General features: G+C 43.9%; 1 protein-coding gene across 2 annotated transcripts; it reads left to right on the top strand.

Annotated features, from left to right (window-relative positions):
* The first annotated feature begins 1,660 nt into the window (after positions 1-1,660).
* Scimp (SLP adaptor and CSK interacting membrane protein) lies at positions 1,661-27,165 on the top strand. 2 transcript variants are annotated; one of them, XM_013148800.2, is made up of 6 exons: positions 1,682-1,817; positions 17,357-17,473; positions 21,144-21,267; positions 22,681-22,744; positions 24,035-24,108; positions 25,584-27,165. In XM_013148800.2, exons 2-6 carry the CDS (start codon positions 17,468-17,470, stop codon positions 25,775-25,777), a joined length of 462 nt encoding a protein of 153 aa, XP_013004254.1. In that variant the 5' UTR covers positions 1,682-1,817; positions 17,357-17,467; the 3' UTR covers positions 25,778-27,165. The 2 variants fall into 2 exon arrangements, with proteins under 2 accessions (XP_003466244.1, XP_013004254.1); XM_003466196.3 differs by lacking the exon at positions 17,357-17,473 and having other exon boundaries at positions 1,661-1,817.
* Positions 27,166-27,297: the final 132 nt, after the last annotated feature.

Genomic DNA, 27,297 nt, shown 5'->3' on the forward strand with positions numbered 1-27,297 from the left:
GAAGTTTGCCTCCTTTTGTGCATGTAACTCACTTCTCTCTAAGGATGGGGTCTATCAGAGAATTCTGTTGTGTTCATGACTGGACTGGATGTCACGGTTGGGAAGGGTAGTCCAGAAAGTGTCCTGTTACCCGGGAGTTTACTATTTGGGGATAGCAGACAGTAACAAAAGAGAGTAAGAAAGCAGAAGACATGGCTGAGTAACAGCTTTCTGCACACACACACACACACACACACACACACACGCATGCACGCACACACGCACATGCACTGGTTTGGACAACTGTACAGAGACTAGCATGCCTACAGTAACTGTGAGAATCCAGGAGTCCAGGGAAACTCTAATCTATAATTAGAAATAGCCAGAAAACAGACACACTGAAGAAAGTACCCAGCACAGATTCACTTTGCGCGAGTCACCTTTGCCCAGGGTGGCACAGCTCGAGGCCCGAGAAACCCCTCGGCCCGTGGTTCCTTCTGCAGCAGAAAATAAAAGTACAGACAATGAGTGTCCAGCTTCCTCAGATGTGCAGCACAGCTTTGGGGAGTCAAGGAAGAGAGAGGACAGCCTTGGCAAACAGCAGACTTGGGCTCAAGTCGCCTTCCTGGCTGTGGAAAGTGGATGCAGTGATACGTTTTCTCTGAGCTTCGGGTTCCGCCTATGAAACAGACATGATCATCCTCCCGGTAAGTGAAGGTCAGGTGAGGTACGGAATGTAAATCAGTAGCCAAGCCCTCATCACCAGCAGGTGTTCTGGAGCTGGCCCAGCAAGGCCCAAGAGAGCAACTGGTTCTCAATTTCAAGACCAGTGATACCATGGTGCTGTCTTGGAACTGACCACAGCAGGAATAGTTACATTATGGAAATTAGCAGATGTTATAAATACTATGCATTGGGAATCTTGTGAGCAAGTTTCTGAACACTTACCAGGTAACCAGGTTATCACCAGATGGCTGAGAGTTATAATAACTCATTCATATCTGACAGAACCAGTACACGCCAGTATTTTACCGTCAGAAGCAGCCAATTGTGAGACTCACTGAGAGTTCTGTCTCCCAGTGCTATAGGAAACGACTCTACACAGTCACAACAGTCCACTGGACACATTTCTTCCTGCAGCCATGACACATCCTTCAGAAAGTCTGACCCTTGGGGCTGGGGGTTTAGCTCAGCGGCATAAGTGCCTGCCTTGCAAGCAGGCAGTCATGCGTTCGATCCCTGGTACCGATAAAAACGAAAAAGACCAAAAAAAAAGAAAGTCTGCCCCTTTCTTCCTCCTAGCAAAGCCCAGGCAGCAATTCCAGGATTCCTGGGGCTTCAAACATGGCATCTTTGTCACACATGAGCAGATCTCTTGCCCGTGTGTGTCCGGGCGTGGACTCGAGTGTGTCTTTCTTTCTGAGCTCCAGGCTGCCATCTCCAGGAATACGCAGAGCAGACCTCTCTGTGGGACACTCACCCACCCACGTTCAGGTCTCCACTCTGGGGCCTGCCCCTCCCAGAGATCTACGTTCCACCACGATGGTCCTCTGTGGGCTTTGCGGGAGCAACAAAGAGTAGGAAAAGAGATCTTGGCTTCTGGAAAGCCAGAGGCTCAGCTTCCTGGGAAAGAGGAATTGTTGCCTGGAGATGGCACTGTGCGCCTCCCACCCAGCCACCCAGCCACACCCAGGCTGACAGAAAGGGGAAGTGTGATCAGACCCGCGCTCGCTGCCTCTGGGTTAGGCAAAGACCTATAGGCAAGAACCGCTTCTCCAGCTGCACCTGAGCACTGCTGTCTCCTCCGTCGCTCACATCTGGACACGGTGGCAATTCTGGTAAGCACCTTGGCTTGCCCGGAGATAATTTTCTGCCTTCTGCATCATGAGCGTCTGCCATTGTTGGCATCAGGGCACAGGTGCATGTGGGCCTGTACTGGACCAGAGGGTTAGGGCCTGAGACCTTGATGCAGCCCCTGGGTGGGGGTGGAGAAACCCTGGCTTAAAGATTTTGCTCTGCCAGTCACTGTGACCTGAGCCAACAAAAGGGCAATGGAACCTCTCTGGGCTCGTTTCCTAGTACACAGGCGGGGAGGGTGACATCCACCCCAGGCTGAAAAGGAGTCATGACTGGGAATGAGATAAGTGAACCATAGGGATGTTCCACGCCCTGGATGCTGAAGGTGAGGTTCGGTACTCGACACGTGAGCGGACTTTGGTGGCACTGTGCTAGAGGGAGCGGTGAGGGCCGCGGCATAGACTAAGCAAACTTTCAGCTCCGTCTCGGTCTTCGAGGGTGAAAGGACGAAACACCCCCGGTTACCAAGACACCTAGTAAGACACTTAGCAGCTGCTAAGAAACCAGTCTTCATTTCTGGTGGCCGTGATTCACAGGCACCCTGTCTTTCAGAGACCTCAGGACCGAAGTGGGTAGGGCTGGGGAGGTCTTGGCTGAAACATCTGCTCTTGGCCTGGAAAATCAATTTGCGAAGTGACCTGGATTCAGCTTTTCCACTGCCCTGGGTACTTATTCTGGGAGGGACTCCCTCCTCTGGCTCCCCTGCACACCTGCGGAGCTGCTAAACATGACGGGGGGCATCTGCGGTCCCCACAATCAGGAGGCTGGGGCCGAAGGGTTACCTGAGTCCAGGACCTGGAGGCCAGCCTGAGTCTCAGTTGAGACCTCTCTAAAAATCTAAAGTGGGCATGGCTGTGCCTATGGGGCTCAAGCTGGGAGGTTTTGATTGTTTGTTTGGTTTAGTTTTTTAATTTTTTTCCCCTATGAAAATTTGAAAACTGCAAAAACAGGTCAAACAATGACTCCAAATTCTACACCTCATCAGAACCACCGGGAAGTGTTGAACACACCGCCTTGTAGCTCCTTTTCTCCTAGCTATAGATGATTTTGAGATTTACGTGTTTTGTTTTTACGTAAATACATTCAATAAATCACACAACTCAGATGTTACCGGGTTCACTCCACCAGCATTATCTCTAGAGACTAGAAGTTCTTTTAAGGAATGACACCCAAATTTCTGAAAATGTGTTTATTTGTATTCAAGAGCAAGGCTAGACAGTGGAGGAAGATGAACCTGTCTTTCACACTGAAATACCCCAATCATATGCCCATGTTTCTTTCCAGTCCAGTCACATAATCAGGTATTGTCATGTGCACATGGCAGAGATATAATTTGAATTCCGCTGTTTTGTATTTTGTATTGTTTTGCTTTCAATTGTCTCTCGGTAGTTGTCTTGTGATGTTTTCTTTCTGTGTATTACTCTATTACCCCACCCTATCCCATCAAGTAATTCTGAAATGTACTTACAGTCCGCACTATTTGACTTCCAGATAACTTAGTGCTTATCTATTATACAAAGGCAAATACATTTAGGCATTCAGAACTTTCTTCGGTTGCTTTTTGTGTTAGCTTTATAAAAACATTACTGAATCAACAGATACAACAATTTTGAAAATGTATTATCTTTCTTTTTTTTTTGTCTTTTTCGTTTTTATCGGTACCAGGGATCGAACTCAGGACTGACTGCTTGCAAGCAGGCGCTTATGCCGCTGAGCTAAATCCCCAGCCCCGAAAACGTATTATCGTTTGCTTTCTAAAAATAATTTTTAACCTGCATATACTGGCTATGTGCAAGGATGAACTTCACCTTAACTTTGTCAGAATAGGATTTTGTCATTATTTTTCATTTTTTGCTAGCAAATAGATGTAGTTTCTTAATCTGGGCAGACAGATATGCCAAAAAGGAAATAGAGTGTAATGGGTGAACAAGCATGGATAGGACTGAGTCCTGTAATGAAATAAATCAGACTCAGGATTGTGCTAAGATTTTACACTGAGAGAAGCATGAGCAATGCATGAGTGGACTCAGCCACCTTCTTAATTTTGTAAGGTTTATATTCAAGGGCCAGGGATTTAGCTCACTGGCTTAAGTGCCTGCCTGGCAAGTGTGAGGTCATAAGTTTGATCCCCAGTACCAAAGGGGAAAAAAAAGAGATTTATATTCAGATACAGTGTCTTTTTTTAAGGAGCAACAATCAGGTGCTGGCATCATGGCATGATACAAGATAACAATGCAAAATAAGAATATTGTCAGAGAATACTCATTGAAATGAGTCACTATCAACCCGTTGTTACCCTCTGTCTATTCCTTCAGCACTTATTCACATTTTTATAATGTAAAACAATTTGCCAGGCATTAGCTCACTGGCATAAATGCCTGCCTTGCAAGCAGGCAGTCATGAGTTTGATCCCTGGAACCAAAAAAATTTTTAAAACCCTAATTTAAACTCCTGTATGTTTAAAACAACATTTATAAATATTATAAAACAATTTTTGGAAGTAAATTCACAGGCTTCTTATTTATTCCCTTATTTTTACTTTAATAAGATGCTGCATGTTATTTTTAAACACAGGCTAGGGATGTTGCTCAGTGGTCCAGCATTTGCCTGGCACGCATGAGACCCTGGATTCAATCTCCAGCACCACCATCACAGCAAAATTCTCACAAATTCACAACTAAAATACCCACAAAGTAGCACAAAACAAAGATATAAATTTGTAAATATGTTTACCCATCTTCCTTACTAGCAGGTATAATGGATACAGTTTATGTTTCAACAATGTGTAGGTGTCAACTTACCAAATCACCGACCAGTACCCAGTACTTCCTTGTGTTAGCACGCGTACACACTATGATTACCCCTCATCAATTTCATTGACAAAGAAGCAAAACTCATCACAATATGTAATTAAAAACCAACACCCCGCAGCAGCCTTCTCTCGCCGTGTGCGTCCCCCCTTAACCTTCCAGAGCCTGATCTCCCCGTTTCCTCCCGAAGCCCAAGGCCCGTCCCTCTATTAAACTCTGTACAAGGCTCAGCTGGCTTGCCCCGCTTTGAGCGCATACTCCTCTGCATATTAGACTTATAAAATTTGTATGTTCTTCTTTTAAAAAATAATCAAGAGTCTCAGTAGCAGAACACCGGGACCCCTCCAGACTCTCCGTCAGGAGCCTTTCCTTGGGCTGCAGAATGGAGCCAGCAGTCACACGGAGCAGGACTTGCTGGCAGAAGGTTGTGTGAAGTCCTCAGCGAACTCTAGGAGCACTCTAACTTTAGTTTAAGAACACCAGATTTTAGTAATTGTTAATGGTTTAAGAAATGAACTGGTAAATGGTCCCTTTTTTCATAAAAGTGAAAGTATATAGAATTGCACGCCATGTGACGTGCAATTGGCTTTTCTGAAAGTGTTCGGGGCCCATCCAGGAGACCCCGTGGTCCTGGCAGAATTGAGCAGTAGGTTGGAGGAAGAAAAGGTACTTCTGGCACCCTATTTTGTCTCCAGGCCCCTTCTCTAAGCTCTTGGAATAAAAGAATTTGTAGTATTTGATGTCTCTTCTCAATTTTATTTCAAGTATGAATTTGTAGATTATGCACGTGTGGAAAATTTTTGCCATTTTTATTATTTTTACATAATATCTAAATAAAAGCAGAATGTTTGCTATGCAAACGCAGTTTCGAGACGGCCCGATTGCAGCCTGCAGCACACCCTGTAAATACAGTGCCAAGCTGCAGCTGTTCTCTGTGGCTGAGAGTTTGGAGCGCATGGCCTCCACCCTGCCAAAGAGTGACTTGAATGACATGAAAGAGCTGCTAAAAAGCAACAAGAAGTTGGCCAAAATGACTGGTCACATATCTGAGATGAGCGATGATGATCCACACAGAGGAGAAAATTTGAAAATATAGTACAACATATGGCGAACTTGAAGAGAAGGTGGAAAGCATCTCACTGTGCATGAGCTCACTGCTAAGAAGCAGCTGCTCAGCTCGGTGTGGAGGACACAGCCCCACTGACAAGAGGAGATGAACTCTGCACCTGCCTGGGAGATGTCTTGAGAAGTCACCTGGAAACATACTTACAGAACCCAGTCAAAATGTGGTGAAAGACGTGACCTATCCCCAAAGAGAGCTGAAGTACAGGATGGGTTTCCAGACTTCCAGGATTGTGTGCAAACACCCTTCCAACAGGCGAGAGCTCACAGGGAAGTATCCCAGTTCTTAGCTCACAGCTTCTTTAAAGGTAATGGCAAAGCAGATGAAGGTCGCGTGAGCCCAGCAGCTAGGAGCGCCTGCAGGATGCCAGAAGGCTGTTTGCAGGGGCTCGGACCAACAGAAAGACAGACCTCTGAACCCCCAAATAAATGCATAATTTACCAAACAGACACCCTCGTCACTTCGTGGTGCACAAGGAACTGAACAGACCTCCCTCTGGAGAGGCTGAGTCCCATTCAGCAGAGAGCCTGATTTTAAACGACCTTCCTCGCTCAGTTTTTATCTTGGACAGAGAACTTGAAACAAATGCACACGTATATAAAATTCTTGATTTAAACATCGGTATTTCAGAATGTGCTACATAAATTAAGACCTAGCAAATTAATCTTAAAAATGACAAAGATGGTGACTTAATAAAGCTATAAGAGACTTTGTGTTTTATACTCAGAAATTATTCTTCCTGTGCGGAAGTCACAGAGACACAGTAGCTCTCATGAGCATTTCTTCCCACCAGACATCACTGGTATATGCAGTCTCTGCATTTACGTGTGCAGACATAGTTTTATGGAAGTTTGGGTAACAGCTGAAGCTCAATAATTGCATTTTTTACATCTTCCAAGTTTTATATCTATATCTATATCTATTTATATAGTTTTCTTCAGACAGGATTTCACTATGCAGTTCAGGTTATCCTTGAACTCACTGTGTAGCCCAGGCTGGCCTTGAACTCCAAGAAATTCTCCTGCCTCGGGCTCCGTAGTGCTTGGATTACACATGTGCACATCATGCCTGGCTACCTTCCAAGGTTTGTTTTGTTTTATTCTGCTTTTTTTTTTCCCCTGTTTTTTTTTGAGACAGAGTCTTGCTATGCAGTTCAGGCTGGCCGTGAGCTCACTTTGTAGCCCAGGCTGGTCTTGAACTTATAACAAACCTCCTGCCTCAGCCACCCGAGTGCTGAGATTACAGGTGTGTGCCACCATGCCCAGCTCCTTCCAAGTTTTTAATGCATTTTTTGGTAAAACTTATTCAACTTGAAAATATGTTTTAACTGTTTCCAGTGTCATTGTTTGAATATCACTTTTATGCTTTAATTTTGTAATTCAATCAACTATTTTGAAGATGACAGTATATAACTTATCGACTGGTGACTTCTTACTGTTTATTTTTCTGAAATTCTGTATTGTTTCTACCCTTTTATCTGTTTTTTTCTTTAAATAAAAAAAGAAAGTATGTTTTAAATTTCCCTGTTCAAAATAATTAAATGAATTTATTTCCCTGTTCTATTAATAGTTCAATTAATAGATATACAGAATGAATATATATAGTAAAATAATGTACTGGCATAATTATAAGAATTTCACATTCAAATCTATAGTGGTACAAAAAAGATAAAATCCAATACCTGTCAATCTACATCTCTTTTTCTGCTGGTTTACCTATTTTCTGCAGATTTGTCTAACCTAGTTATGGCCAAGAAAGCTGTATTGACAGAAGTATGTGTCTGTGTTTACCTCTGCTTTAGACTGTAGCTGTGCAATAAGTATTAATCATACTCTGTTATACTAAAATGCATCAACCACATGTTAAATGTCTGCACTGTGCGGTCCCCAGTCACCATCACATATATAACTGCCTTTTCATTTTGATACATAAGAAAGCTTTACAGTAGAAATGCTGCTAAACAACTTCCATTCAAAGGCATCTCTCCCTTCCTGAGGGCTCTAATTGTGCCGGCATGTTTTGCTCACTAGAGAAGCTTGTGGGTCTTGGGACTTTGTTGCTAGCTTGAGGTTGATTATTGTGTTTGTATCGCTCACTGTGTGTATAGTATAAGTACAATGTAAATAAGTGGTCAGTTTTTATTGTTGGCCTTAGAACTGGTTAGTATCTCAGTGGTTTAATGAAATGTTTTCTGTACTATAATTTATTTTGAGAAATTGTGTGGTCTTTTTAAAAAATTGTGTCTTATAGTTCAACTTTGTAGGTTTTAATAAGTTTTAAAAGACACAGTAAAGGGGCTGGGGATTTAGCTCAGCAGCATAAGCGCCTGCCTTGCAAGCAGGTAGTCATGAGTTCGATCCCCAGTACCAATAAAAAGGAAAAAGACAAAAAAAAAAAAAAAAAAAAAAAAAAGATGCAGTAAACTTCCAGCTAATATTTATTCATCTTTCATGGACTCACAAACTGCATCCTTAAATCATAAATTTCCTTAAGAGTCACAATTTTCTGATCTCGCAAGCTTAGTGACAAGAAAGTATAAGAAAAAAATTCAGTAGAATAGTTTTTATTTTGTAAATGCTAATGTATTAAACTTCCTGTACATTAAATCAAATTATATGTTATATTTATTGTATACATTATATCTGCTAACACTGATTGCAGTCTCCCAGACTCTTGAGATCTAGGTGGAGATCGGCTCCAATCCTATTCCACACTGATTTAGGGTCTTGCAAAGCGCCCCCTGGGATGAAAATGATTTCCCGAGGAGCAGCCTCTTCCCGTGATAAGCATCAGCTCACAGCCCCTGTGGGTGAGACTCTATACTTCACTTGCCTAGGGTTAAAGTGAGCCCCTGTGATGCCCCACTCCACCAAAATGAACCTGCCGGCAAACCCATTAGCAGGTGCAGAAACTTCACTAAGGACGGGCAGGAGGCTAGCAGTGTGCACCCAGAGCAGCAAGCAAATAACTGCACACTGCACATGCACAGCCCTGTTCTGAAATATCCTGCCACCCCATTTCTGAGTATTTCTGTTTGTTTGCTTTTGTTTTGTCTTTTGAGGCACAGTTTCACTACACAGTTCAGGCTGACACTGAACTCACTATATAGACTTGGTTGGCCTTGAACTCATGGAAATCCTCCTGCCTCAGTCTCCCTAGCGCTGGGATTACAGGCATGCGCCCCCACACCTGGCTCTCTGAGTGCTTCCTATCTGTAGCTTCTCCTGCTGTGTATCAGGGCTTGTTCCCTTCCTCACTTTCTCCCACCCTTCTCATCTCCTTTTCCACAAGAACTCTAAATTCTGTGACCCACAGGAATTCAATATTCCTCAGTTCCCAGTGGCAAACTTTACCGCTGGCCCAGCCAGCCCAGCAGATGTGCTGCAGTATCCTCTTGACAACAGCCACCCTTTCCAGCAGGTGCTCGTAACTGTAAACAGAACTCTTTTGGTTTGTCCTTAACGATGTCTCAGGTCTGGTGATCTCAGAGCTCTAATGCCTACGTCATGTCTTGGAAGCATTTAGAAGATGCAAGTGAGATTTTACGAGTCTCGGTCCAGGGATAGAAGCTAGTGCCCAGTTATGAAGACAAGGATCTGTTTACCTCATGTCCAGCCCAAGATCCTTCAGTATTTCTTACTTAGGTGAATCTTGTGTTCCTTTTACATTATAAGCTGTATTTCTTACCCAGCATCTTGGTTGGGAAAAAGGCTAATGCAGAAAAGTCCACCGCTTTGTGGGTTCCTGTTGAAGGATAATGTGGGTCTGATGCTGACTCCCCAGAAATGCCTTTTGGAGAAGTGAGAGTTGGGGCTGAGATAGTGATTGCTCCCCACCCCTTTCCTCCCTGTGTGTGTCGTAACCATTTCCTCTGAAACTGTTCAGGATTGCAAAGGCTCACTGACGTTCTCTGGAAATGTCTTAGAGGACTGGGAAAAAACCAGAAAGAAGCTGGTGACCTGCCAACCCCAACACTTGCCTGGCCTCTGCTTCCCCATCAGCTTCTTGACGCCCGTGGCTGGTGGCAGATGGAAGGCATGGGGCCCAGTCAAGGTCATGATTTTGGAATTATACAGTGTGGTGCAGGAATTCCAGATCCTGGATCCACACTGTTGACTGTCACTGGATCCATGTGGGCAAGAGCTGGTGGGGAGGAAATCAGTTTTATTCAGAGACCAGAGTCGTGGACGACGGACAGGGAACATATCATCCTCAAAGCTCCATCTTGGGGAATTTGAATACACAGAAGGAATTTTATGAGTGAAAATGGAGAGGTGTAAGATAAGAGGGGTGTTTACCATCCAGGGTGTGTGTTTCCTTTTTTTCCCCCTCTGGCCAGAACACCAAGATAAACTTTGACGTTCAGGGGCTAGTTCGTGTGGTTACAGAGATTCGTTTTCTGAAAGTTAACACTCGTGCAGTTCACACACTTGAGTTAGTTGGTACAGCGCTAAAGAATAAGGAAGTGTGTTACACACTGTGATATAATCCAAAGGTCACCAGCTGTTCTGGGTTCTAAAACTATAAAGAAAGTTTAGCAGATGTTAGCTCATTAGATACAACTCTTTAGAATTTAGAAATAAGGGGCTGGGGATTTAGCTCAGCGGCATAATCACCTGCCTTGCAAGCAGGCAGTCGTGAGTTCAATCCCTGGTATGGATAAAAAAGAAAAAGACCCAAAAAAAAAAAAAAAAAGAATTTAGAAATAACCTTGCAAAGTGGAAAAAAAAAAGTATTTTTGCAAAGGACGCTCATAAGCCAGGCAGAGTAATGCAGGGCTATAATCTTGGTCCCCAGGAGTACTGCAAGTTTGAGCCCAGCCTGGGCAACTTAGCAAAACCCTGTCTTGCAATAAAAAGTAAATAAATAAAAAGAGTTTAGGATGTAGCTCAGTGTGAAGGCCTTGGATTCGGTCCCCCCAGTACTGCCAAAGAATAAAAAGGACAACTCACAAAGCATGGCCACTGTTACACTACCACCGTGCATCCTAAACGTCCATTCAGAGCAGAAAAAGAAGCTGTAGCATCTTTCAGTCATTCACGTGTTCACGGATATGTTTGGTGCACCCACGTCCCAGGTGGCACTGTAGGCCCCGGAAACAGGATGGCAAAGAGGAGCCAGGCGCCTGCTTGTGGCATGTTTATGTAGCAGCGGGGGAAACAGTGATCAGCTACAAGAAACAACGGCCACTGAAACAGCTCCCTGGAGGAAAAATGTGTCTCCCAATCTGATCATACTACACGGTAGCCTGAGGCTGTCCCTTCGTGTAGCTGCAGGAGACAGGGGAGCAGGATGTGAGGCACGGGGCAGCTGGTCTGCAAGGAGCAAGGGGAGCTTGCTGCTCACTGCTGGACCACCGTCCTGAAGCCAGCCTGTGTCCACAGGCCATTGACTTGGCCTCCTACCTTGGACAAAACAGAAACTTTTGGATGTGAGCTCTCAACTTCCTGTCCTCATGTGCAAGTCTTCTTTCCGGTTCTATGCAGCATCTTCCCTCCCTCTCTTTCAAGTCCTTGTTTCCTTTTAAAGGCTCAGGCTTTTCCCTTAGGAAGCGCAGGTGTCTCCTCTGCACTTTTTAGAGCTTGTTTCTGTTCTCTCTTCCGGTCCTGCATTCTTTTTTTTTTTGGTCCTGTCTCCTAACAAACTCAGTTTGTAAACACGGCGAAGTCTGTCATGTGATAAGAAACAGCCTTACGAGGCTGGGGATTTAGCTCAGTGACATAAGCGCCGGCCTTGCAAGCAGGCAGTTGTGAGTTCGATCCCTGGTATGGATAAAAAAGAAAAAGACCAAAAAAGGAAAAAAAAAGAAAAGAAAGAAACAGCCTACTCAGCCTCCGTTCCCCCGTTCCCCCTTTCTTGAAGTCCCGGCTTCCTTTGCCTGCTGGGACACTCTTCTCTCCTATTTCCGTCCTCTGAAGGCTCTTTCGCACCCTCCTCCATCAGTTCCTCTTTCCATTTCTGTCTGTTTCTTATCTCATTGCTAAGATAAAATACCGAACATCCAAAGTTCAAAACGGAGAGATCTGTTTTGGCTCCGAGTTTGTAGAGGTTTCAGTTCATATGTGGCGGCCTCCAAAACAGCAGGCACGGCAGAGGAGAATCTCACGGAGAAACCGTTCAGGGCAGGCAGAAGGCAGCCAAGCAGGAAAGGATGGAGCAGCAGCAGCCAGCAGTGGTAGCAGCCACTCTGTGCTGTGTGCTCCCAGGCTGCACGCCACGGTGGGCCTTCCCAGAACCAACCAGTGGGCGAATTCAGTAACCACACGCCCTAGAGCACAGTGTCACACATTTAATCCCGGCATCAAATCTGGATCCAGCCACCTCTGAAAGGCCCCACATATGTCACATGCAGCTTTGGGGCAGATCCAGAGTTTCTTCTATTACGATATGTGGATTTCTCAGGAGTTTATCGCTCCCTCTGGGTTTCTCAGTAAACGAGATCCGGAGACTTTGCTAAGGGCAGAATGTTTAATGAGAAAAGGGCAGAAAACAGGAGCTCTGAGCTGCTGAGCAAATATGGAGGGGACACCGAGCAGGGAGGACACACGGCCAGGCAACGGGAGCCTCGCCCGTCTGCCAGGCCCCCTAGGAAATGCGTTCTGACACTCCTGTCACATTCAGCTGTAACTATCCTCGAGGACCTGGGACGAGATTCTCACATGTCCCTCCTCCTGCCAGTGCGGCAGGGAGTAAGGAGCCAGTGAATCCGCTTCCCTTCCGTGGTCTGCACACCCTCAGGCAAGGGCCAGGAAGGAAAATGGGGGAGAAAGCAGCAGCGCCTGCCCTGCAGAGAAGTGACTGGTTCATCGATGGTGGGCTTCCAGCACCGACAGGCACACAGGGAAGGCGTTTGGGTTCCGGGAACCTTTTTTGCTGCCTCTGATTTTACCCAGCTCCCGCCCTGCCACCTTGGTTCTTCTAGGCAATAAGAGTCCATTAATTCCAGCCAGGAGTTCTGCAGAGCAGCCAAACGCAGCGCTCCTCCCTAAGGCTGAAAACCATCTGGTGTGTTGTTTTTCTGTTGTTTTGGTTTTTTCTTTTCTTTTTGGTCTTTTGGAGACGGGGTCTCCTTATGCAATTCAGGCTGGCCTTGAGCTCATTTTGTAGCCCAAGCTGGTATCAAACTTGCAGTGATCCTCCAGCCTCAGCCTCCTGAGTGCTGGGATTACAGGCATAGGCTGGTGTGCTTCTTAAAAATATGAATGCTTGGGGCTGGGGATTTAGCTCAGTGGCATAAGCACCTACCTTGCAAGTGTGAGGTTGTGAGATCGATTCCTGGTGCTCAAAAAAAAAGAATGCTTAAATCCCATATTAGACTTATAAATCAGAATTGGAAATAGAGCAAGGACATAAGACCTTGTGTTAAAATGCATTTTAAAACATTTCCCAGGCAATTCAAATGTAAGTTTTGAGAAGCTCAGTTCTAGTGATATAAAGTTAAGTAAGGCATGGGTTTGTTTTCTAATTTTTTCACTTATTATCTCCGCAACTTTGTGCAACTGGATAAACCCAGAGCTTCTAAAGCCTCTGTTTTCTCAGCTGTAAAACAATGTTAATAACATTAACAACAACAACCTTATAGAACTGCTGAGAGGATTTCATGAACTGGGGCATGTGCAATAGTTAGAAATCATAGAAAGTCCGCACACAAGGCGTGTTAGTTTCCTAACGTACATTTTCAGACTGAGCACAACAAGTTTTCACTGTGCACAAGAAGAAGAAGACAGGACAACAAACTAAACTCTTGCCCATATAGGACATTTTTGAATGTTGGTTCTGCTTTCAGTTCTGTTATGAAAATAAAGAATTTATCAACCTTGTGTCAGGCAGGAGAGTAAACTAGGGTCAGACTGAACTGAGCTGTAATCTCAGTAAGTCAATTAGCCTGTCCTGCCTTTAGCAAATTTCCCAAGTTGTCTGAATGCTATTTCTTCATCTCTCAAACACAAGTACAATCAGCCCTCAATATTTACAGCTCTACATCCAAGGATTCAACAGATCCAAGGATTCAAGCAACGCAGGACTAAGTATTTGAAAAAATTCATGGGTCTGTACTGCGTAGGAACAGACTTTTTTCCTTGTTGTTATTCCCTAATGAACACAGCGTGACAACTATTTGCATAGTATTTACATTGTGCTGGGTATAATAAATAATCAAGAAGTTATTTAAAGTACATCATATGGGTAGATGTGTGTGGGTTATATACAAATACTACATTTCAGGTAAGGGACTTGAGCATCCAGAGGTTTTGGTGCTCCAGAGAGGGATGAACCTACCCTGACTCTGGACCCCTTCCCTTAGGAGGTTGTAATGAAAAAGAGCAACACATTTGGTCTCAGGCTGGAATTATCTGGAGGGCTTTATTAAAACAAATGAAACCCAATGACCAGGCTCTACTTGAGATTAATTGCATGAGAATCTTTAATATTGCGTGTGTATAAGCAATTTTTAAAGTTCCCTGGGTAATTCTAATATGCAAGGGTAGAAAATCAGCCCCCTTTCGGAAGTACTGGGAATTGGACTCAGCACTTTCACACTAAGCAACACCCCAGCACCACCACTACCCTATTTAATTTTTTTTTATATTAGAGTCTCACTGAGATTCCCAGGCTGAACGCAAACTTGTAGTCTCCTGCCCCAGCCTCCAAGAATGCTAGATTACAGGCGTGTACCGCCATACATGGCTTGGGATAAGAATTTCTGATAGTCCCCCAATTCTTGGCTCCCAAATCTGTAGGAAATTAGGTCAGGACCTGCCAGCTTTCTGACCTGCTCCCAGCACCTGGGATCCCTACATCTACATCTGCAGACTCACCGCCTTCCCATGTCCTGGGACTTGTACTGATCTCCAGTCCAGGAACTAGGCCAGTCCTGGCTGAACATCAGGTCTTGGGGCTCCACTTCAGCTCCCAGGACCCCACTATATCCCTGAAGCTAATTCCCGCCTTGAGGATCTGTCTGTGTCCCCCACCTCTTGGAAACACAGGGTTTCTCTCCCATTTGACATCTTCCTCAACCACCCTACCATGTCCGCCTTACAGCAGGACTGCACTGCTCCATGGCTGGGTCTGCACCATCAGTACCATGTGGTAAACTTTGGGTCATAGAGGGCAGAATTATCACTCACTTTCTCTGCCCTACCTTCATTGTTAAAATGACAAAAAGTAAATGGTTTAAATAGAATATTTTGACCCAGTGGAATATTTTACCCACAGAATATTTTAACCAAAGAATGTTACCTCACTGAGATATGAGCATGAAGTTACTTGTGTCATGAGCCCTTTCTCCTAATCCCCATAATCAGTGACTATGCCAGATTTAATGGTAAAAGGAAGTCAAGTTTACTAGTCAGCCAGAATACAGATGCGGAAGTTATTCTTGATTTGTGAAATAAGCCAAACACCTCATAGTGAGCAAAGGAGACAGTAGAAAAGAATCAGGGAGACTTGACTACAAAGGGACAATCAGAGATGCAGCACTGCTGGCTTGAAGTTGGGGGGAAAGGTGGTGAGCCTAAGGAGCCCTAAAAGACAAGGAAATCGATTCTCCTATGGCACATCCAGAGGGAACACAAGCTTCCAAAACTTTGATTTTATCTTTATAGGTAAGAGTTACATGGAGGTCTTCTGACACCCAAAACTATAAGATGGTATATTTTAAAGAAATAAAGTTTATCTGTGTTGCTCAGGCTGATACTAAACTCCTGGGTTCAAATGATCCTCCTGCCTTAGCCTCCTGGGTAGCTGGGGCTACAGACATGTGTCATTCTGCCCAACTTGGATGATAAACATTGTTGTATCTCTTGAACAGCTGTAGGAAATGCACACTGTTTGGTTGGGACAGCTCTGCTGCCTGGCTCCCCCTCACTGGTACACGGATGGCCTTCCCCAAAGACACTGCAGTTCAAGTTTTAAAGATGTTTTACTTTTGATTATCAGGCAGACTCATTTTAATTTTAAATTTAGTTTTTCATCCTACCTTTTTTGGACCAAGAATCAAACTCACGACATCACGCTTGTCAGCAGGCACTGTATCATTGAGCTGTATCCCCGTCCCCCTTAAATTTAGTTCTTAAATGCCTGTCTGAAACCGCGGCCTTGTGTTGGGCGCAGAGTTCTGCCTTTAGTCCCAGTGAGTGAGTCCAAGGAGGGATGGAGGCTTCTCCGCTCTCCCAACATCTGATCCCCTCTTCTCCCCGAGTCTCCCATCACTGCTGGTGATCTGGCTTGTGATGGCAGTGTGAGGTCTTCTAACCAACTTGCTGATGCAGGTGTCAACCCCTGGCCCTTGAGAGGTCTCTGTGATCCCCCTGAGAGATGTGTTTCATCCTTCAGCTGATTCTCAGCATCCTCTCAGGCGAGCATTTCTCGGCCCTGTGCCTCAGTAGCTCTCAGCAGTCCCGCCCTCTGGAGCTCCAGCTCCAAGCCCACGCGAGAGCAGGGTTTGGCTTTTACACCTTTCTACGGTCTGCGCGCAGTCATGTGGTCATCACTGACCGCCATGCCCAGCACTCCCATTGTCCTCCCCGGTGCTCCTCTTCCCTCTGTGGAAGCACTCAACTTCCACAGACTACCTCGGTGGTCTAGAGGGTGCCCACCTGGGAATGGGACGTGCTTCTCTTGGGCTCTCTCTCTCAACTTCACTCTCTCTGAAAGACACAGTCTCCTCACTTGTGTGGAGAGGGCCTCTCTCAGCAGCCCATGGAGCAGGGGTGACAGCAAGGCAGAGGGAATTTGGGATGTGCATACACGTGCATGCATGCGTGTGCGTGCATGTGCAAGTGTTACTAGGGATTGAACCCAGAGCCTTCACACTGAGCCATATCTCCAGCTCTTTTTTAAAAATACTTTTTGAGACAGTTTTTCTAAGTCATTATTTTCCAAGTCCATTTTATTTCAAGCAGAAAAAGAAAAAAAAGAGAGAATACAAGGTAAATACGGTGACTCATTTGAAGGAAGTTGTGTTTACCATCTGAATTTATGATGACATAAAACTTAGAATTAAAGCACATATTCATAGAGGGAAAAAAAATCATTAAGTTGCCCAGGGTGGGCTCAGCCTTGCAATTCTCCTGTCTCAGCCTCCTAGAATGCTAAGATTACAGACACACATCACTGTACACAGTGAACTTGGGACTGTTATTCTTTGCTGTGGACTGTAACCATTACTCTCAGAGAAGTTCCTGTGGCCCCTCACCCCATCATTTCACTACCACAGTGATGCTCCCCTAAAAGCAAGGTTCCCTGAACCCTGTTTGACTTTTCTCGATGCTTGGGGATGTCATTATCCACATGAACAGAGCAGGCCGTATAGCAGAGGAAAAGCACTCTGGCCTCCTGAGTGGCCGTGGGCAGGTCGTTCCCCGTAACCTCAGCTCCCTGACTGAGGACAGGTGTGCTGTGGATGAAATGAGGCGGGAATGCATTTAGCAGGTTGGTTCTGAATGTGCCTGAAACATCCAACGGCAAATCAAATCGCTTCATTTCTAAAATAAAACTGGGGAAAAAATCATCCGTCTGAGTCGGCCTGAAATGATGTAAGTTTCACTTTCTGGTGACAACTGTCTGCTTCCTCTCTCTTTCCCAGAAACCTGATGAGAGTGATGTCGAAGTTCTTTGACGCTGAAACGTGAGCAGTGGCTTTTCATGAAAGCCACACAGCAGCCAACTGACTGGCTTTTCAGTTTTATCAAAATGAATGCAGGTATTTCAAAAATCAAGGAACACAGAGGGTCTGCAGCAAAACACAAACAGCCAAAACAAAAACACTGTGTTCCCTAACGCCTATCTTTCCTCCCTGTTTTCTTCTAAGTCCTCCAATACAACAGCTTTTAACCCTCCTGTCCTGGGATTCTAAAGCTTTAAAGTGCAGGCTTCCGCAGCTTTTTGGAGAAATTCTATTTTTTTAAAATTTTATTTAAGGAGAAAAAGAAAAAACAGAAAAAGGGTACAAGTAATACAAAATTTTAAAAATAAACAGTAAGAAATCACTACTTAATAGATTACATATTCTCATCTTAGAAACAGTCATTCAAGCTAAAAAATTAAAGCATATAAAGTGGACTTTCAAACAGTGAGACTGCAAACAGTTCTGTTCAATGATCCAACAAAACTCAGTAGTATGGTTATCTATCTCATACACTTAAACATATATGCAGTTATAAACTTTAGAGCACTTTCTTTTCCTCTCTTTTGTACAATGACAATTACACATTTTAGGTTTTATTACTCCCACAGTTCTTATTACTTTTTTTGAAGAGAGTAAAACCAAATGTAACATAACAGAACAGAGTCGGTCAAATCAAAAGGATGGACATAATAGATAATGTAAAAAAAATATATAAGGTGATCAACAATGGTTACCATACTGCCTCTTGCTATTTTAAGAATTGCCAGTTATAATAAAATTGAACAAAACAGTAAAGAATAAAACCAAAACATTGGAGACATCACAGGACTTTAAAAGAAGATAACAGTCAACCAGAATGGGCATCATAATGAATATTATTGTCTTCACAGTTGTTGCCTATACTTTCGAACTTGGTACTATCAAGCTAAGCAGAATAGGGGAAAATCAATCAAAACAAGATGGTGAGGGCAATACAATCAAATCAAGTTAATAGGAAATCAAAACACCAGCTTTCTGCCTGCTATTTTTCTTTATTTTTCCCTTAATTAAAAAGATAATAAAAAAGTAAATAATTTAAAAAAGGAGATTGAGATGAAAGAGGGCATAACAACAAAACAGCGCAGGTCAAAACATAACCATTTAAGCAAAATAGTGTTTCACCACAAGATATCCTGACATAAAAGTACTTACCATAGTGTCTCTTTCCTTGAAATCTTTGAGTATAACTTCGTATACTGTAGCACCAAACATACCAAGACAATGTAAAACCATTCAAGAGAATGACATTATTACAGGGTATTTAGAACCAACTAACTGAAAATGAACAATGGTTTCTGTATAATCTCCTTGTCTATAAAAGTTTTTGCTTATATTATCACATACAATAAAATCCAATAAGATACAACATGTTAACACCAATGGAGACAGAAAAATAAAAGCTTGATGGGACTTCAAAACAAGATGATACTAAATCAGCACTAGCTATTGTGATGTCTTTTCTCCAAAATAGCTGTTCCTACCATCCAATCTTCTTTGTCTCGTTTCTGTTGAGCTCTTTTTCTGTCATTAGTTGTCAGTTTGTCTTCTTCATTTCGCTTTCTGTTCCATTCATTGTGGCCTCTCTGTCACTATTTCTGGAATCCTGGTATTTTTCTTTTTTAGAATATCCTGCAGTATTCTCTGTAGAGTTGAACTGGTGGTTGCAAATTCCCCTAGTCCTCTTTATCCTAGAAGCATGTTTTTTTCCATCAATTTCTAGGGACAGTTTTGCAGGATATATCAATCTTGGCTGGAGGTTATTATCTTTCAAAGCTTGAATTATTTCCCCCCATGCTCTTCGTGATTTGATGGTTTGTGCCGAGAAGTCTGCTGTAAATCTGATGGGTGTTTCCTTGTAAGTGATCTATTTCTTGTCTCTGATGGCTTTTAATATTCTGTTCCTGTATTTGATTTCTGGAATTTTGATTATTATATGTCTGGGTGCAGCTCTGTTTGGGTTGTAGGTGGCTGGGCTCCTGTATGCTTCATACATCTGAGTATCTTTACCATTTGCTAAATTAGGGAAGTTCTCTTGGATTATTTCTGTGAATAGTTTTTGTAGTCCATTTGTTTGTGTCCCTACTTCTTCTTTATGTTCTTAATTCTTAAGTTATAGATCCTCTTATCATCTTCTAGCCTTTGTATTATTGCTGTTTCTTTTCTTGTTATTTTTAAGAAGTTTTTCATTTCATGCTCCCACATTACAAATCTGCCCTCCAGTTCAGATAATCTGTCCTTAGTTTCTTTCAAGCTGTTATGCCAGCTTTTGATAGAGTTTTTAGTTAACTGGTAATCTCTTTGAACCTGCTTCACATATTCTATGTTCTCTCTATTTTCTCCATCAAACAATTCTCCCCTTTTTTCTGTTCTTCCATTCCACCATCTGTTTTTTCTTGGGTGGTGCTTAGCATTTCTCTAACTATTCTACTTATATCTTGCTTTAGGTCATTAATAACTTTATTTTTGAACTCATGTATGAGGCTCTGGAGATATTGCTTTATGTCTATTGGTGCCATGTCTGATATTGCATGTTTCTCAGGATTGGGGGCCGAGGATCCTCTCTTGTTGCTCCCTTTTCCCATATATTTTGTTCCTTCCTTACAAGTGTATATAGGAGGCCCAGTTTCCTTCTTTGTCTGTTACAGTTTGTTTGAATTGCGCCAGCTAGGTGTTTCCGCCCACTGCAGTGTACTAGGGAGACACAGACCTGGGCAGACTCTGCTGCCCCTCCAGGTCAACCTACTGAAGGCTCCATTGCTAGGGTGCACCTCCAGGTGCTGGGACCTGGTTTGGGCTAGCCTATTGGGTCTTAAGTCAGCAGCGTCACACAGGCCAGGCACTCTCCACCAATCCCACTTGAGAGGGGAATATGCGACTCAAGTTACTGCAGCATCCTGTTCCAGCTAGTTTGCCTGGTCCTAGTATGTCCCTTGCTGAAGCCTCCTACTCTATGGAGGGGTCCCCGATCCGCACATTTTGGCTCTGGGTTCTGGAGGCTGGAGGCTGGGCTCCGGCTGCTGCTTCAGCTCTTGGCAGAAAAAGGACTGGGCCCAGGCAGAAGAAAGTCTTGCTGCGATCTTTCAAGAAAGAAGCTACTAACACGAGCTGGAATTAATCCCTTCACGAGAGTAGAGCCATCAGGATCTGGACAGCTCTAAGTCCCAACGCTCTACACCATTACATTGGGAACCAAGGCTCAACATGGATTTCAGTGGAGACATCCATATCAAACCATAGAATCCATCAAGGTATTTTTCTAACACCCACCTCAAAATAAAAGCTCTCAGAATTTTCTTCTCTGTTGTGTCTATCTTGTCATCCTGATATAAAAAAATTGTAGCCAATTATTGCTTTAAATGGTACTTTTCCACTGCTGCTATGTTTTGCCAATACAAAAACCAGTAGTGAGTGTGTCTGCTATTTCTGTAGTACTCAGGGATACATAGCAAGTCTCTAATCCTTCAGCCGCTGGAAGTTATAGACAGTATCATTCCTACCTTAAACATGGAGACACTAAGACTTAGAGAAAGTTTATTGACCTGCCTGAAGCCCCCAGTGCTAATCATAGGGTTTGGCTGTGAACTGGAACCTGCAGGATCCATAAGCAGATTTCCACATCTCTATACAACACGGTAGATAACAGGCCTTATCGCCACTCCACATAGCTTTCATTCATACCTCTTTTTTCTATTTTCATTCTTCTTAGGATCCCGCTGCAATGAACTGGTGGAGGAAATACTTCTGGATCATCTTAGCTGTGGCCATCATTACTGTCTCCTTGGTCCTGAGCTTCATCCTGTACTGTCTCTATAGGTGGAAATTTAAACAAGGTAAGGGCCATGTCACCTGGCAGGCAGAGGTAGGGTGGGTGGCTGTCAATGCATTAGAGCTTCTTTGGGGCAAGAGTAGCCCTAGAGCTGTATGGACTGAACTTTGGGGTACCCGTCACGCACTCTGGGTTTGAATCCTAGCCCTGCCATTAACCTATGACCCAGGGCCTCACTTTCCCCACGTGCTTAATGGAGGGAGGCTTCTAACCAGAGGGTTTGAACAAAAGCAGATCCACTTCAGGGCAAAACATCTGTCACTGCTTTCTCTTTCTTAATGGCTACAGATGACAACATCTTATCTCTGGAGCTTGAAAGAAAATACACATTTATAGAATTACCTTACTCTTCAAAACAATTTTCCTGAGGAGTGAAATATGATTGCCTTCTTCAAGACCATACTCCGAATGTTCTGGTATTACCCCACCCTTACCACAGGTGTTTGTACCCTCGGACATAAATAAGTGACTAGCTGGAAATTGATACTAACTTTAGGCTGTCTACAAGTGGATTTCCCATTTGCTGTTTCTCTCCAAAAACATGAAATTGTGATTTACTAGTGTGTTGTCTTGAGATCCTTGCCCTTTAAATAAGCCCTCCTATACCAGGGGTCCACCTGCTACAGAAGAGAGACTCAGACATGGCCATCTCCCTCAGGACACTCTGGGCAGGCATCCCTCAGTGACCAGGGCACTATCCTTCGGGGCATCTGGACACAGCCTTGGAATCCTGCTCAACCTGGTACCAAAAGGCCACGGCTGCATAAGAAGTGAAATCTGTTTGTCATTCTTCTCAATATTTTTTTAAGAATAAGAAAAGTTTAGAGGAAAACAGTCTTAATGGCGTTGCCATAGGAGTTGGGAGCAGAGTTGGGACTGGAGCTCAGATGTGCAGGGCTCCCAAGTCCATGCTTTTCCCCTTTATCCCGTAATATAACTAGTTTTTTAGATTCAAAGTTGTATTCTTGGCCCCTATAGCTCTCTATCCATTTGATTTCTTAAAATATTTTATTCTGAGATACGAACAAAAGTATGGCCCTTAAAAAATCTTATTTATCTTCTTTTATCATGAGTCACCCATAAAAACAAATTATAATTAATAACAACAATTATATCTAACATCACATTTTACATACTTCTCTTCAAAGTCTTTATCTCATTTCCTCTCATTCACTTTAGTCATTCATGTGACCGACAGTCCACGTGGTTGCCACCCTCACTGAGCTAATGCCCACACTGTGGTCAGATGGCCTGGGTTCAGATGCCAGCTTGGCACCTATGAGCTCTATGTTCCTAAGTGTGCTTCCTTTGGGCATTCTAATTCTAAATGTCATGGAGCCCTGAGTCTCTGAAGACTTAACTCTGCAACCACAATTTTTGCTAATTCCTCCTAAATTAATATGGTTTTCTCCCCCAGGCAAGAAATTGAAAATTGCCAAGTCCTTGAAAAAACAAAACCAAGGAGAAGAAAAGATGTATGAGTAAGTGGGGGAAATTTTTCTACTTCCCAATTTTGAGAACTACCAGTGCATTTCTACCCTGTCCCTCCACTATTGCTCCTCTGTAGCTGAGACGCCCCATTTCCTGTGGAGCTGCAAGATGTTGGATTTGCCAACCCTGCCCACTTAGGGACAAAGGTCTCAGGGTGTTGTGGGTGCAGGGCAGCATCTGGTGCTCTCTGCTCACCACAGCCTCTCTTTTCCCTTTTTTGGGGGGGCCTGGGGATTGAACTCATGACCTCATGACCTCATGCTTGCCAGCGGGTGCTCGTGCCCCTGAGCTAAACCACTGACCCTCTTTTCACTTTGGACGGGGGTCACAGGTCAAGCTCCGTGTTCGGAGCCCAGCATCAGTCTATGTTTCCGTTAAGTTTTTTAAAGTATGGTCCTCTGAAAGCTATTGTGCTGAATGAAAATATTAGCATTTGCTTTACTTTTGTTTTTTCTGGGATATGTTCAGGACTTTATGATTGCCACCTGTGTTGGAGATCTCCAAGGCCAACCTCAGGCTTCATGACTCACTAGACCAATCAGGGGACCCAGAAGTTATTACATTTATGGTCACAACTCAGTATGACCAAAGTATATAGTTTGAAATCAGCTCACCTCGTGGCCAGAGAGAAACAAATAGAAAGAGGAGGAGAGCAAAGTCCCCTGATCCCTTTGAAAAGGTGCTCCCAGTGACCTGAAGACTCCCCACCAGGCCTCATCTCCTAAAGTTTCTAGCAGCACCCACGCCAGGGACTAGACCTTTAACACATCGCCCTTTGGGGGACATCCAACATCCATAACAGCAGAGCTTTTATGAATTGTGCTGCTATGACGTTTTCATACATGTCTTTTGGTGAACATACATAAACAGTTCAGTAAGGTACAGACCCACTAAGGAACTGCTGTCTTGCATGTGTTTATGTAAAGCTTTGGGGGTACATCTATTTTGCAACCTGAAAAATACACCTGGTTCACAGCTCCCTCTCCTAACCCAGCTCAGAATGCAGAGAGTGTGTTCCATGCTCTGAATTAGAATGCCCCAACTTCCCGCCCTCAGCTTCAGCCATTGCCTGAACAAGAGCAAATGTTTTCTCTAGGGCGGCAGTTACAAATGTGATGCAGAATCCAGATAGGAAAGGAAATGCTTCCAATCAGCAGGGCTAAAATATGAATGTTCAACCCATCCGCTTTCCTTGATGTTTTCTTGATACTGACTCTCTCTTTCTGTTTCTCTCTCTCTCTGTGTCTCTCCCTCTTTCTCTCTCCTCTCTCTCTCTTTAGGAATGTTCTTAATCAGTCATCAGATCCATTACCCGCTCTGCCACCAAGGGGCTCATTTTTTCAAGGTGATTCCTGTAAGTACATTTTACCAATAATAATTTCATTCAAGATAGGATAACAAATTTATCTAGGTGCCTTGGCCAGCTCAGGCTACAGTAATAAAAACATCATAGGTTAGGTGTCTCAAACAATAGGAACTACTTTCTCACAGTTCTGGGGGCTGGAAATCGGAGATGAAGCTGCTGCCCAATTTGATTTCTGGTGAGGGCTCTCTTCCTGGCTTGCTCCCATCTTGCAATGTCCTCACGTGGTCTTTCCTCAGTGTATTTGAGCTGGGGGAGAAAGAAAAGAAAGAAAGAAAGAAAGAAAGAAAGAAAGAAAGAAAGAAAGAAAGAAAGACCGTTTTCTGATGTCTCTTCTTAAAAGGACACCATCCTCATTAATCCTGGTGTATCAGGACCTACCCGTGGGGATCTGGCCAGGATCCTGGATTGCCTGTATCTATCAAGGGTACAGCAAGAGAACAGTATGAAAGACAAACAAGTTTGTAATACACGATGAGTGACTGAGAAGTAGATGCCTCCAGATGGACCAAGAGCGTGCCACCCCAACACAGCCACCATTTATTGGGTGTATCCAGCGACAGGCAGGGTGAGCGAAAGCTTCAGAGCCTGGGACTCAAGTGTGATTCTGGGATGACTCCAAAGGGTGGGGATGATTCTGTGCTGGTAAGGATCTTGCCCTGGAGCGTTTTTTGGAATTTAGCAGTTTCAATTTTAGTCTTTGTGGGCGGGAGAAGATAGCCCTTCCCTAAAGAGTTAATGGGAAATCTCAAATAGGTGATACCAATAATCTCAATTCCATTTAGCCCTTAGGGAAATATGCAAAATCAGCCATTGTGAATTTGTGATCCCTGACATCTACGCTTGTAACAAAATATGGCCAAACTGGAGTTAAGATTTAAATGTGTGAATTTTTTTTATAATGTTTTAAACTTTTTTATTGTATTTGTTTGCAGGATGTAATGACTGCACTCATCATGGTACATGTACACAACACATCTTAATTTTTTTTAAATCTCTTTCTCCACCTCCCCTCCTCATCGTGTGGTTCCCTTCCTTTTTGCAAATATCTGGATTTTAGAGTGACACAGACCTTTAGCCAATCACATTGAGACTCGTAGACACAGCATTCTGTTTAAAAGAGGCCAGCAAATGGGCATAGTGGTGCCCACCTACAATCCCAGCACTCTGGAAGGCTGAGGCACTCTGGTCTGCTTCTTTCCCAAGCATTTCCTTCATGGGTCCCCTGCAGTGCAGGCTGAGACAGACAACAGGGAGTCAATATATCTCACTAATATTTGTCACTCATGCCATTCCTTTAGCTGCTACTGAGACTGTGTCTCTGTCTGACTTTCCTCTAAATGGGGATCTGGCCCGCCAGGAAGTAAAACAATCATCAAAATCTATAAATATTGCACCAAATCACTTGATCAAAAATGGAAGCAACACACGATAACCTTGCAAGTAAGGACTTCTTTGTCTTCTAGCCCCCCAGGGAACGTCAGCTACGTACTCTTTGGTGAATAAAGCTACACATAAGAAAACTGTTTCTACCTTGAACAACATGGAGCCTGAAAATGACTATGATGATGTTGAAATCCTTGGAAAAACTCAAAACCATAATTCAAAAACAAACATTTCTTCTTTTTGGCATGGAGAGAGTTCACACAATGTATTTTAGAAGCATCAAGAATGGTTGGGGCCGGGGGTACAGCTCAGCAGCACAGCACCTGTCTGACAAGTGTGAGGTCGTCAGTTCAATTCCCGGTATTAAAGAGAAAAGAAAGTTGATCTTCAGTACAGAAAGCTGTAGTGATTTTCTGAAGCACTGCAAGGTAAATACATCCTAAATCCTGATGAAGACGCCTCAGTGACCAGAGGAAAGACACCAGTGCTCAGCCCCAAAGACTAAAGGCTCTATCCTCGAGCTTCTTCAGTGAAAATTGCCGTAGGGTGGACCACACTCTGCTCCACACCCACGCCTGTGAGAAATGGCTCATTTCTCAGCACTTCCCTTGTGTTCACTTGGTTAGTGAGCCCCGAGGGACAGTATTTGATTGTACAGCGCCTCCCAGCTCCTATCCCCAGCTAAACTGTCGTGATTCTGAGTCCCTTCTATCCCCTCCATCCTGTATGGAAAGGCTGAGTGGAGTTACAGCTGAGCATTCCTGTGCACAAGTCGCCACTTGTCACTTGATGAGTTTGTCAGGGTCACAAGTGCTTTTTGTTCTTATTGGCCTTCCCCATCTGCACACACCCCAATCTCCAGTGCTTTATAGTACACAGAGGATCAAGTTCTTACCTAGATTTTTCCCTGTGTTTGCAGATGACAATAACAAAGGACAAACTACCCTCGGGCTTATCCCTAGAGGTGTCATTTGCAGTAGGTGAACCAGAGGGCCACAGGAAAGTAGGGTGCCCCCAGGAGAAATTAGAGTTCATCGTCATTTAGCAATTGCATGTTCAAGATGGATGTTCATTTAGCAATTGCATGTTCAAGGAACTCAACAGCCCCTGCGTAGTTTTCGTCTGTGCCGCCCCTCTGGGAGCTGATCTTCTTTGGAGTGCTTTCCTTGTCCTGTGTTCACTGCGCTCTAAGTACTCCTGGGGGAATCACACCCAGGCCCGGGGGCTCCGTGGTCCCTTCTATTTTTATGGCTTCCAAATTGGAGACTCCAGTTGAACCCTCTCTCTAGTTCCAGACTGGTTTGTTTCCAGGACACCTCCATCTGACCACCCCACGGGACCCTCAAATTCAGCAGATGACATAAGAAACTGATTATCTACCCCAGCCCCACCTTTTATTTCCAGTGTTCCCCAGCACCTGTTGATTGCGCCTCCCAAGAAGCTCCCCGTCAGCTCACCCTTCTGAGGTCGCCCTTTGCATTACAATCGCTTACCTACTTTTCAGCCTCCTTTGGAATCTGGGCTCCTTTGGGAGCCCACGCTCTTGGGGGCTTGGAAATTGTCTAGCTTTTTGCTATGTTCCCAATATCCAGCATAAACTCTAGCACATAGTAGGCAGTCAATAAATATTTCTTGGATATTAAACATCAATTGAAAAATCTACCAGTTTGACTACTCTGACTACCACCACCACCCCCAATTTTTCTACTCTGTACATTTGTACTTTTTTTGAGACTTTATACTGGGAACATGTAATGAAGCCATGTTCTCTATCAAGTACCTTGTTACCCGTTT

Source organism: Cavia porcellus, unplaced genomic scaffold (assembly GCF_034190915.1).
Source record: "Cavia porcellus strain 051 isolate PalLab524CR breed Dunkin Hartley unplaced genomic scaffold, mCavPor4.1 scaffold_32, whole genome shotgun sequence".
NCBI classification, from domain to species: Eukaryota; Metazoa; Chordata; class Mammalia; order Rodentia; family Caviidae; genus Cavia; species Cavia porcellus.

Excerpts from the sequence above, each read along its gene's own strand:
- Scimp (XM_013148800.2), top strand. Across the intron at positions 22,745-24,034 it reads GGAGAAGAAAAGATGTATGA|GAATGTTCTTAATCAGTCAT; the intron begins GTAAGTGGGGGA and ends CTCTCTCTTTAG. Across the intron at positions 24,109-25,583 it reads ATTTTTTCAAGGTGATTCCT|CCCCCCAGGGAACGTCAGCT; the intron begins GTAAGTACATTT and ends TTTGTCTTCTAG.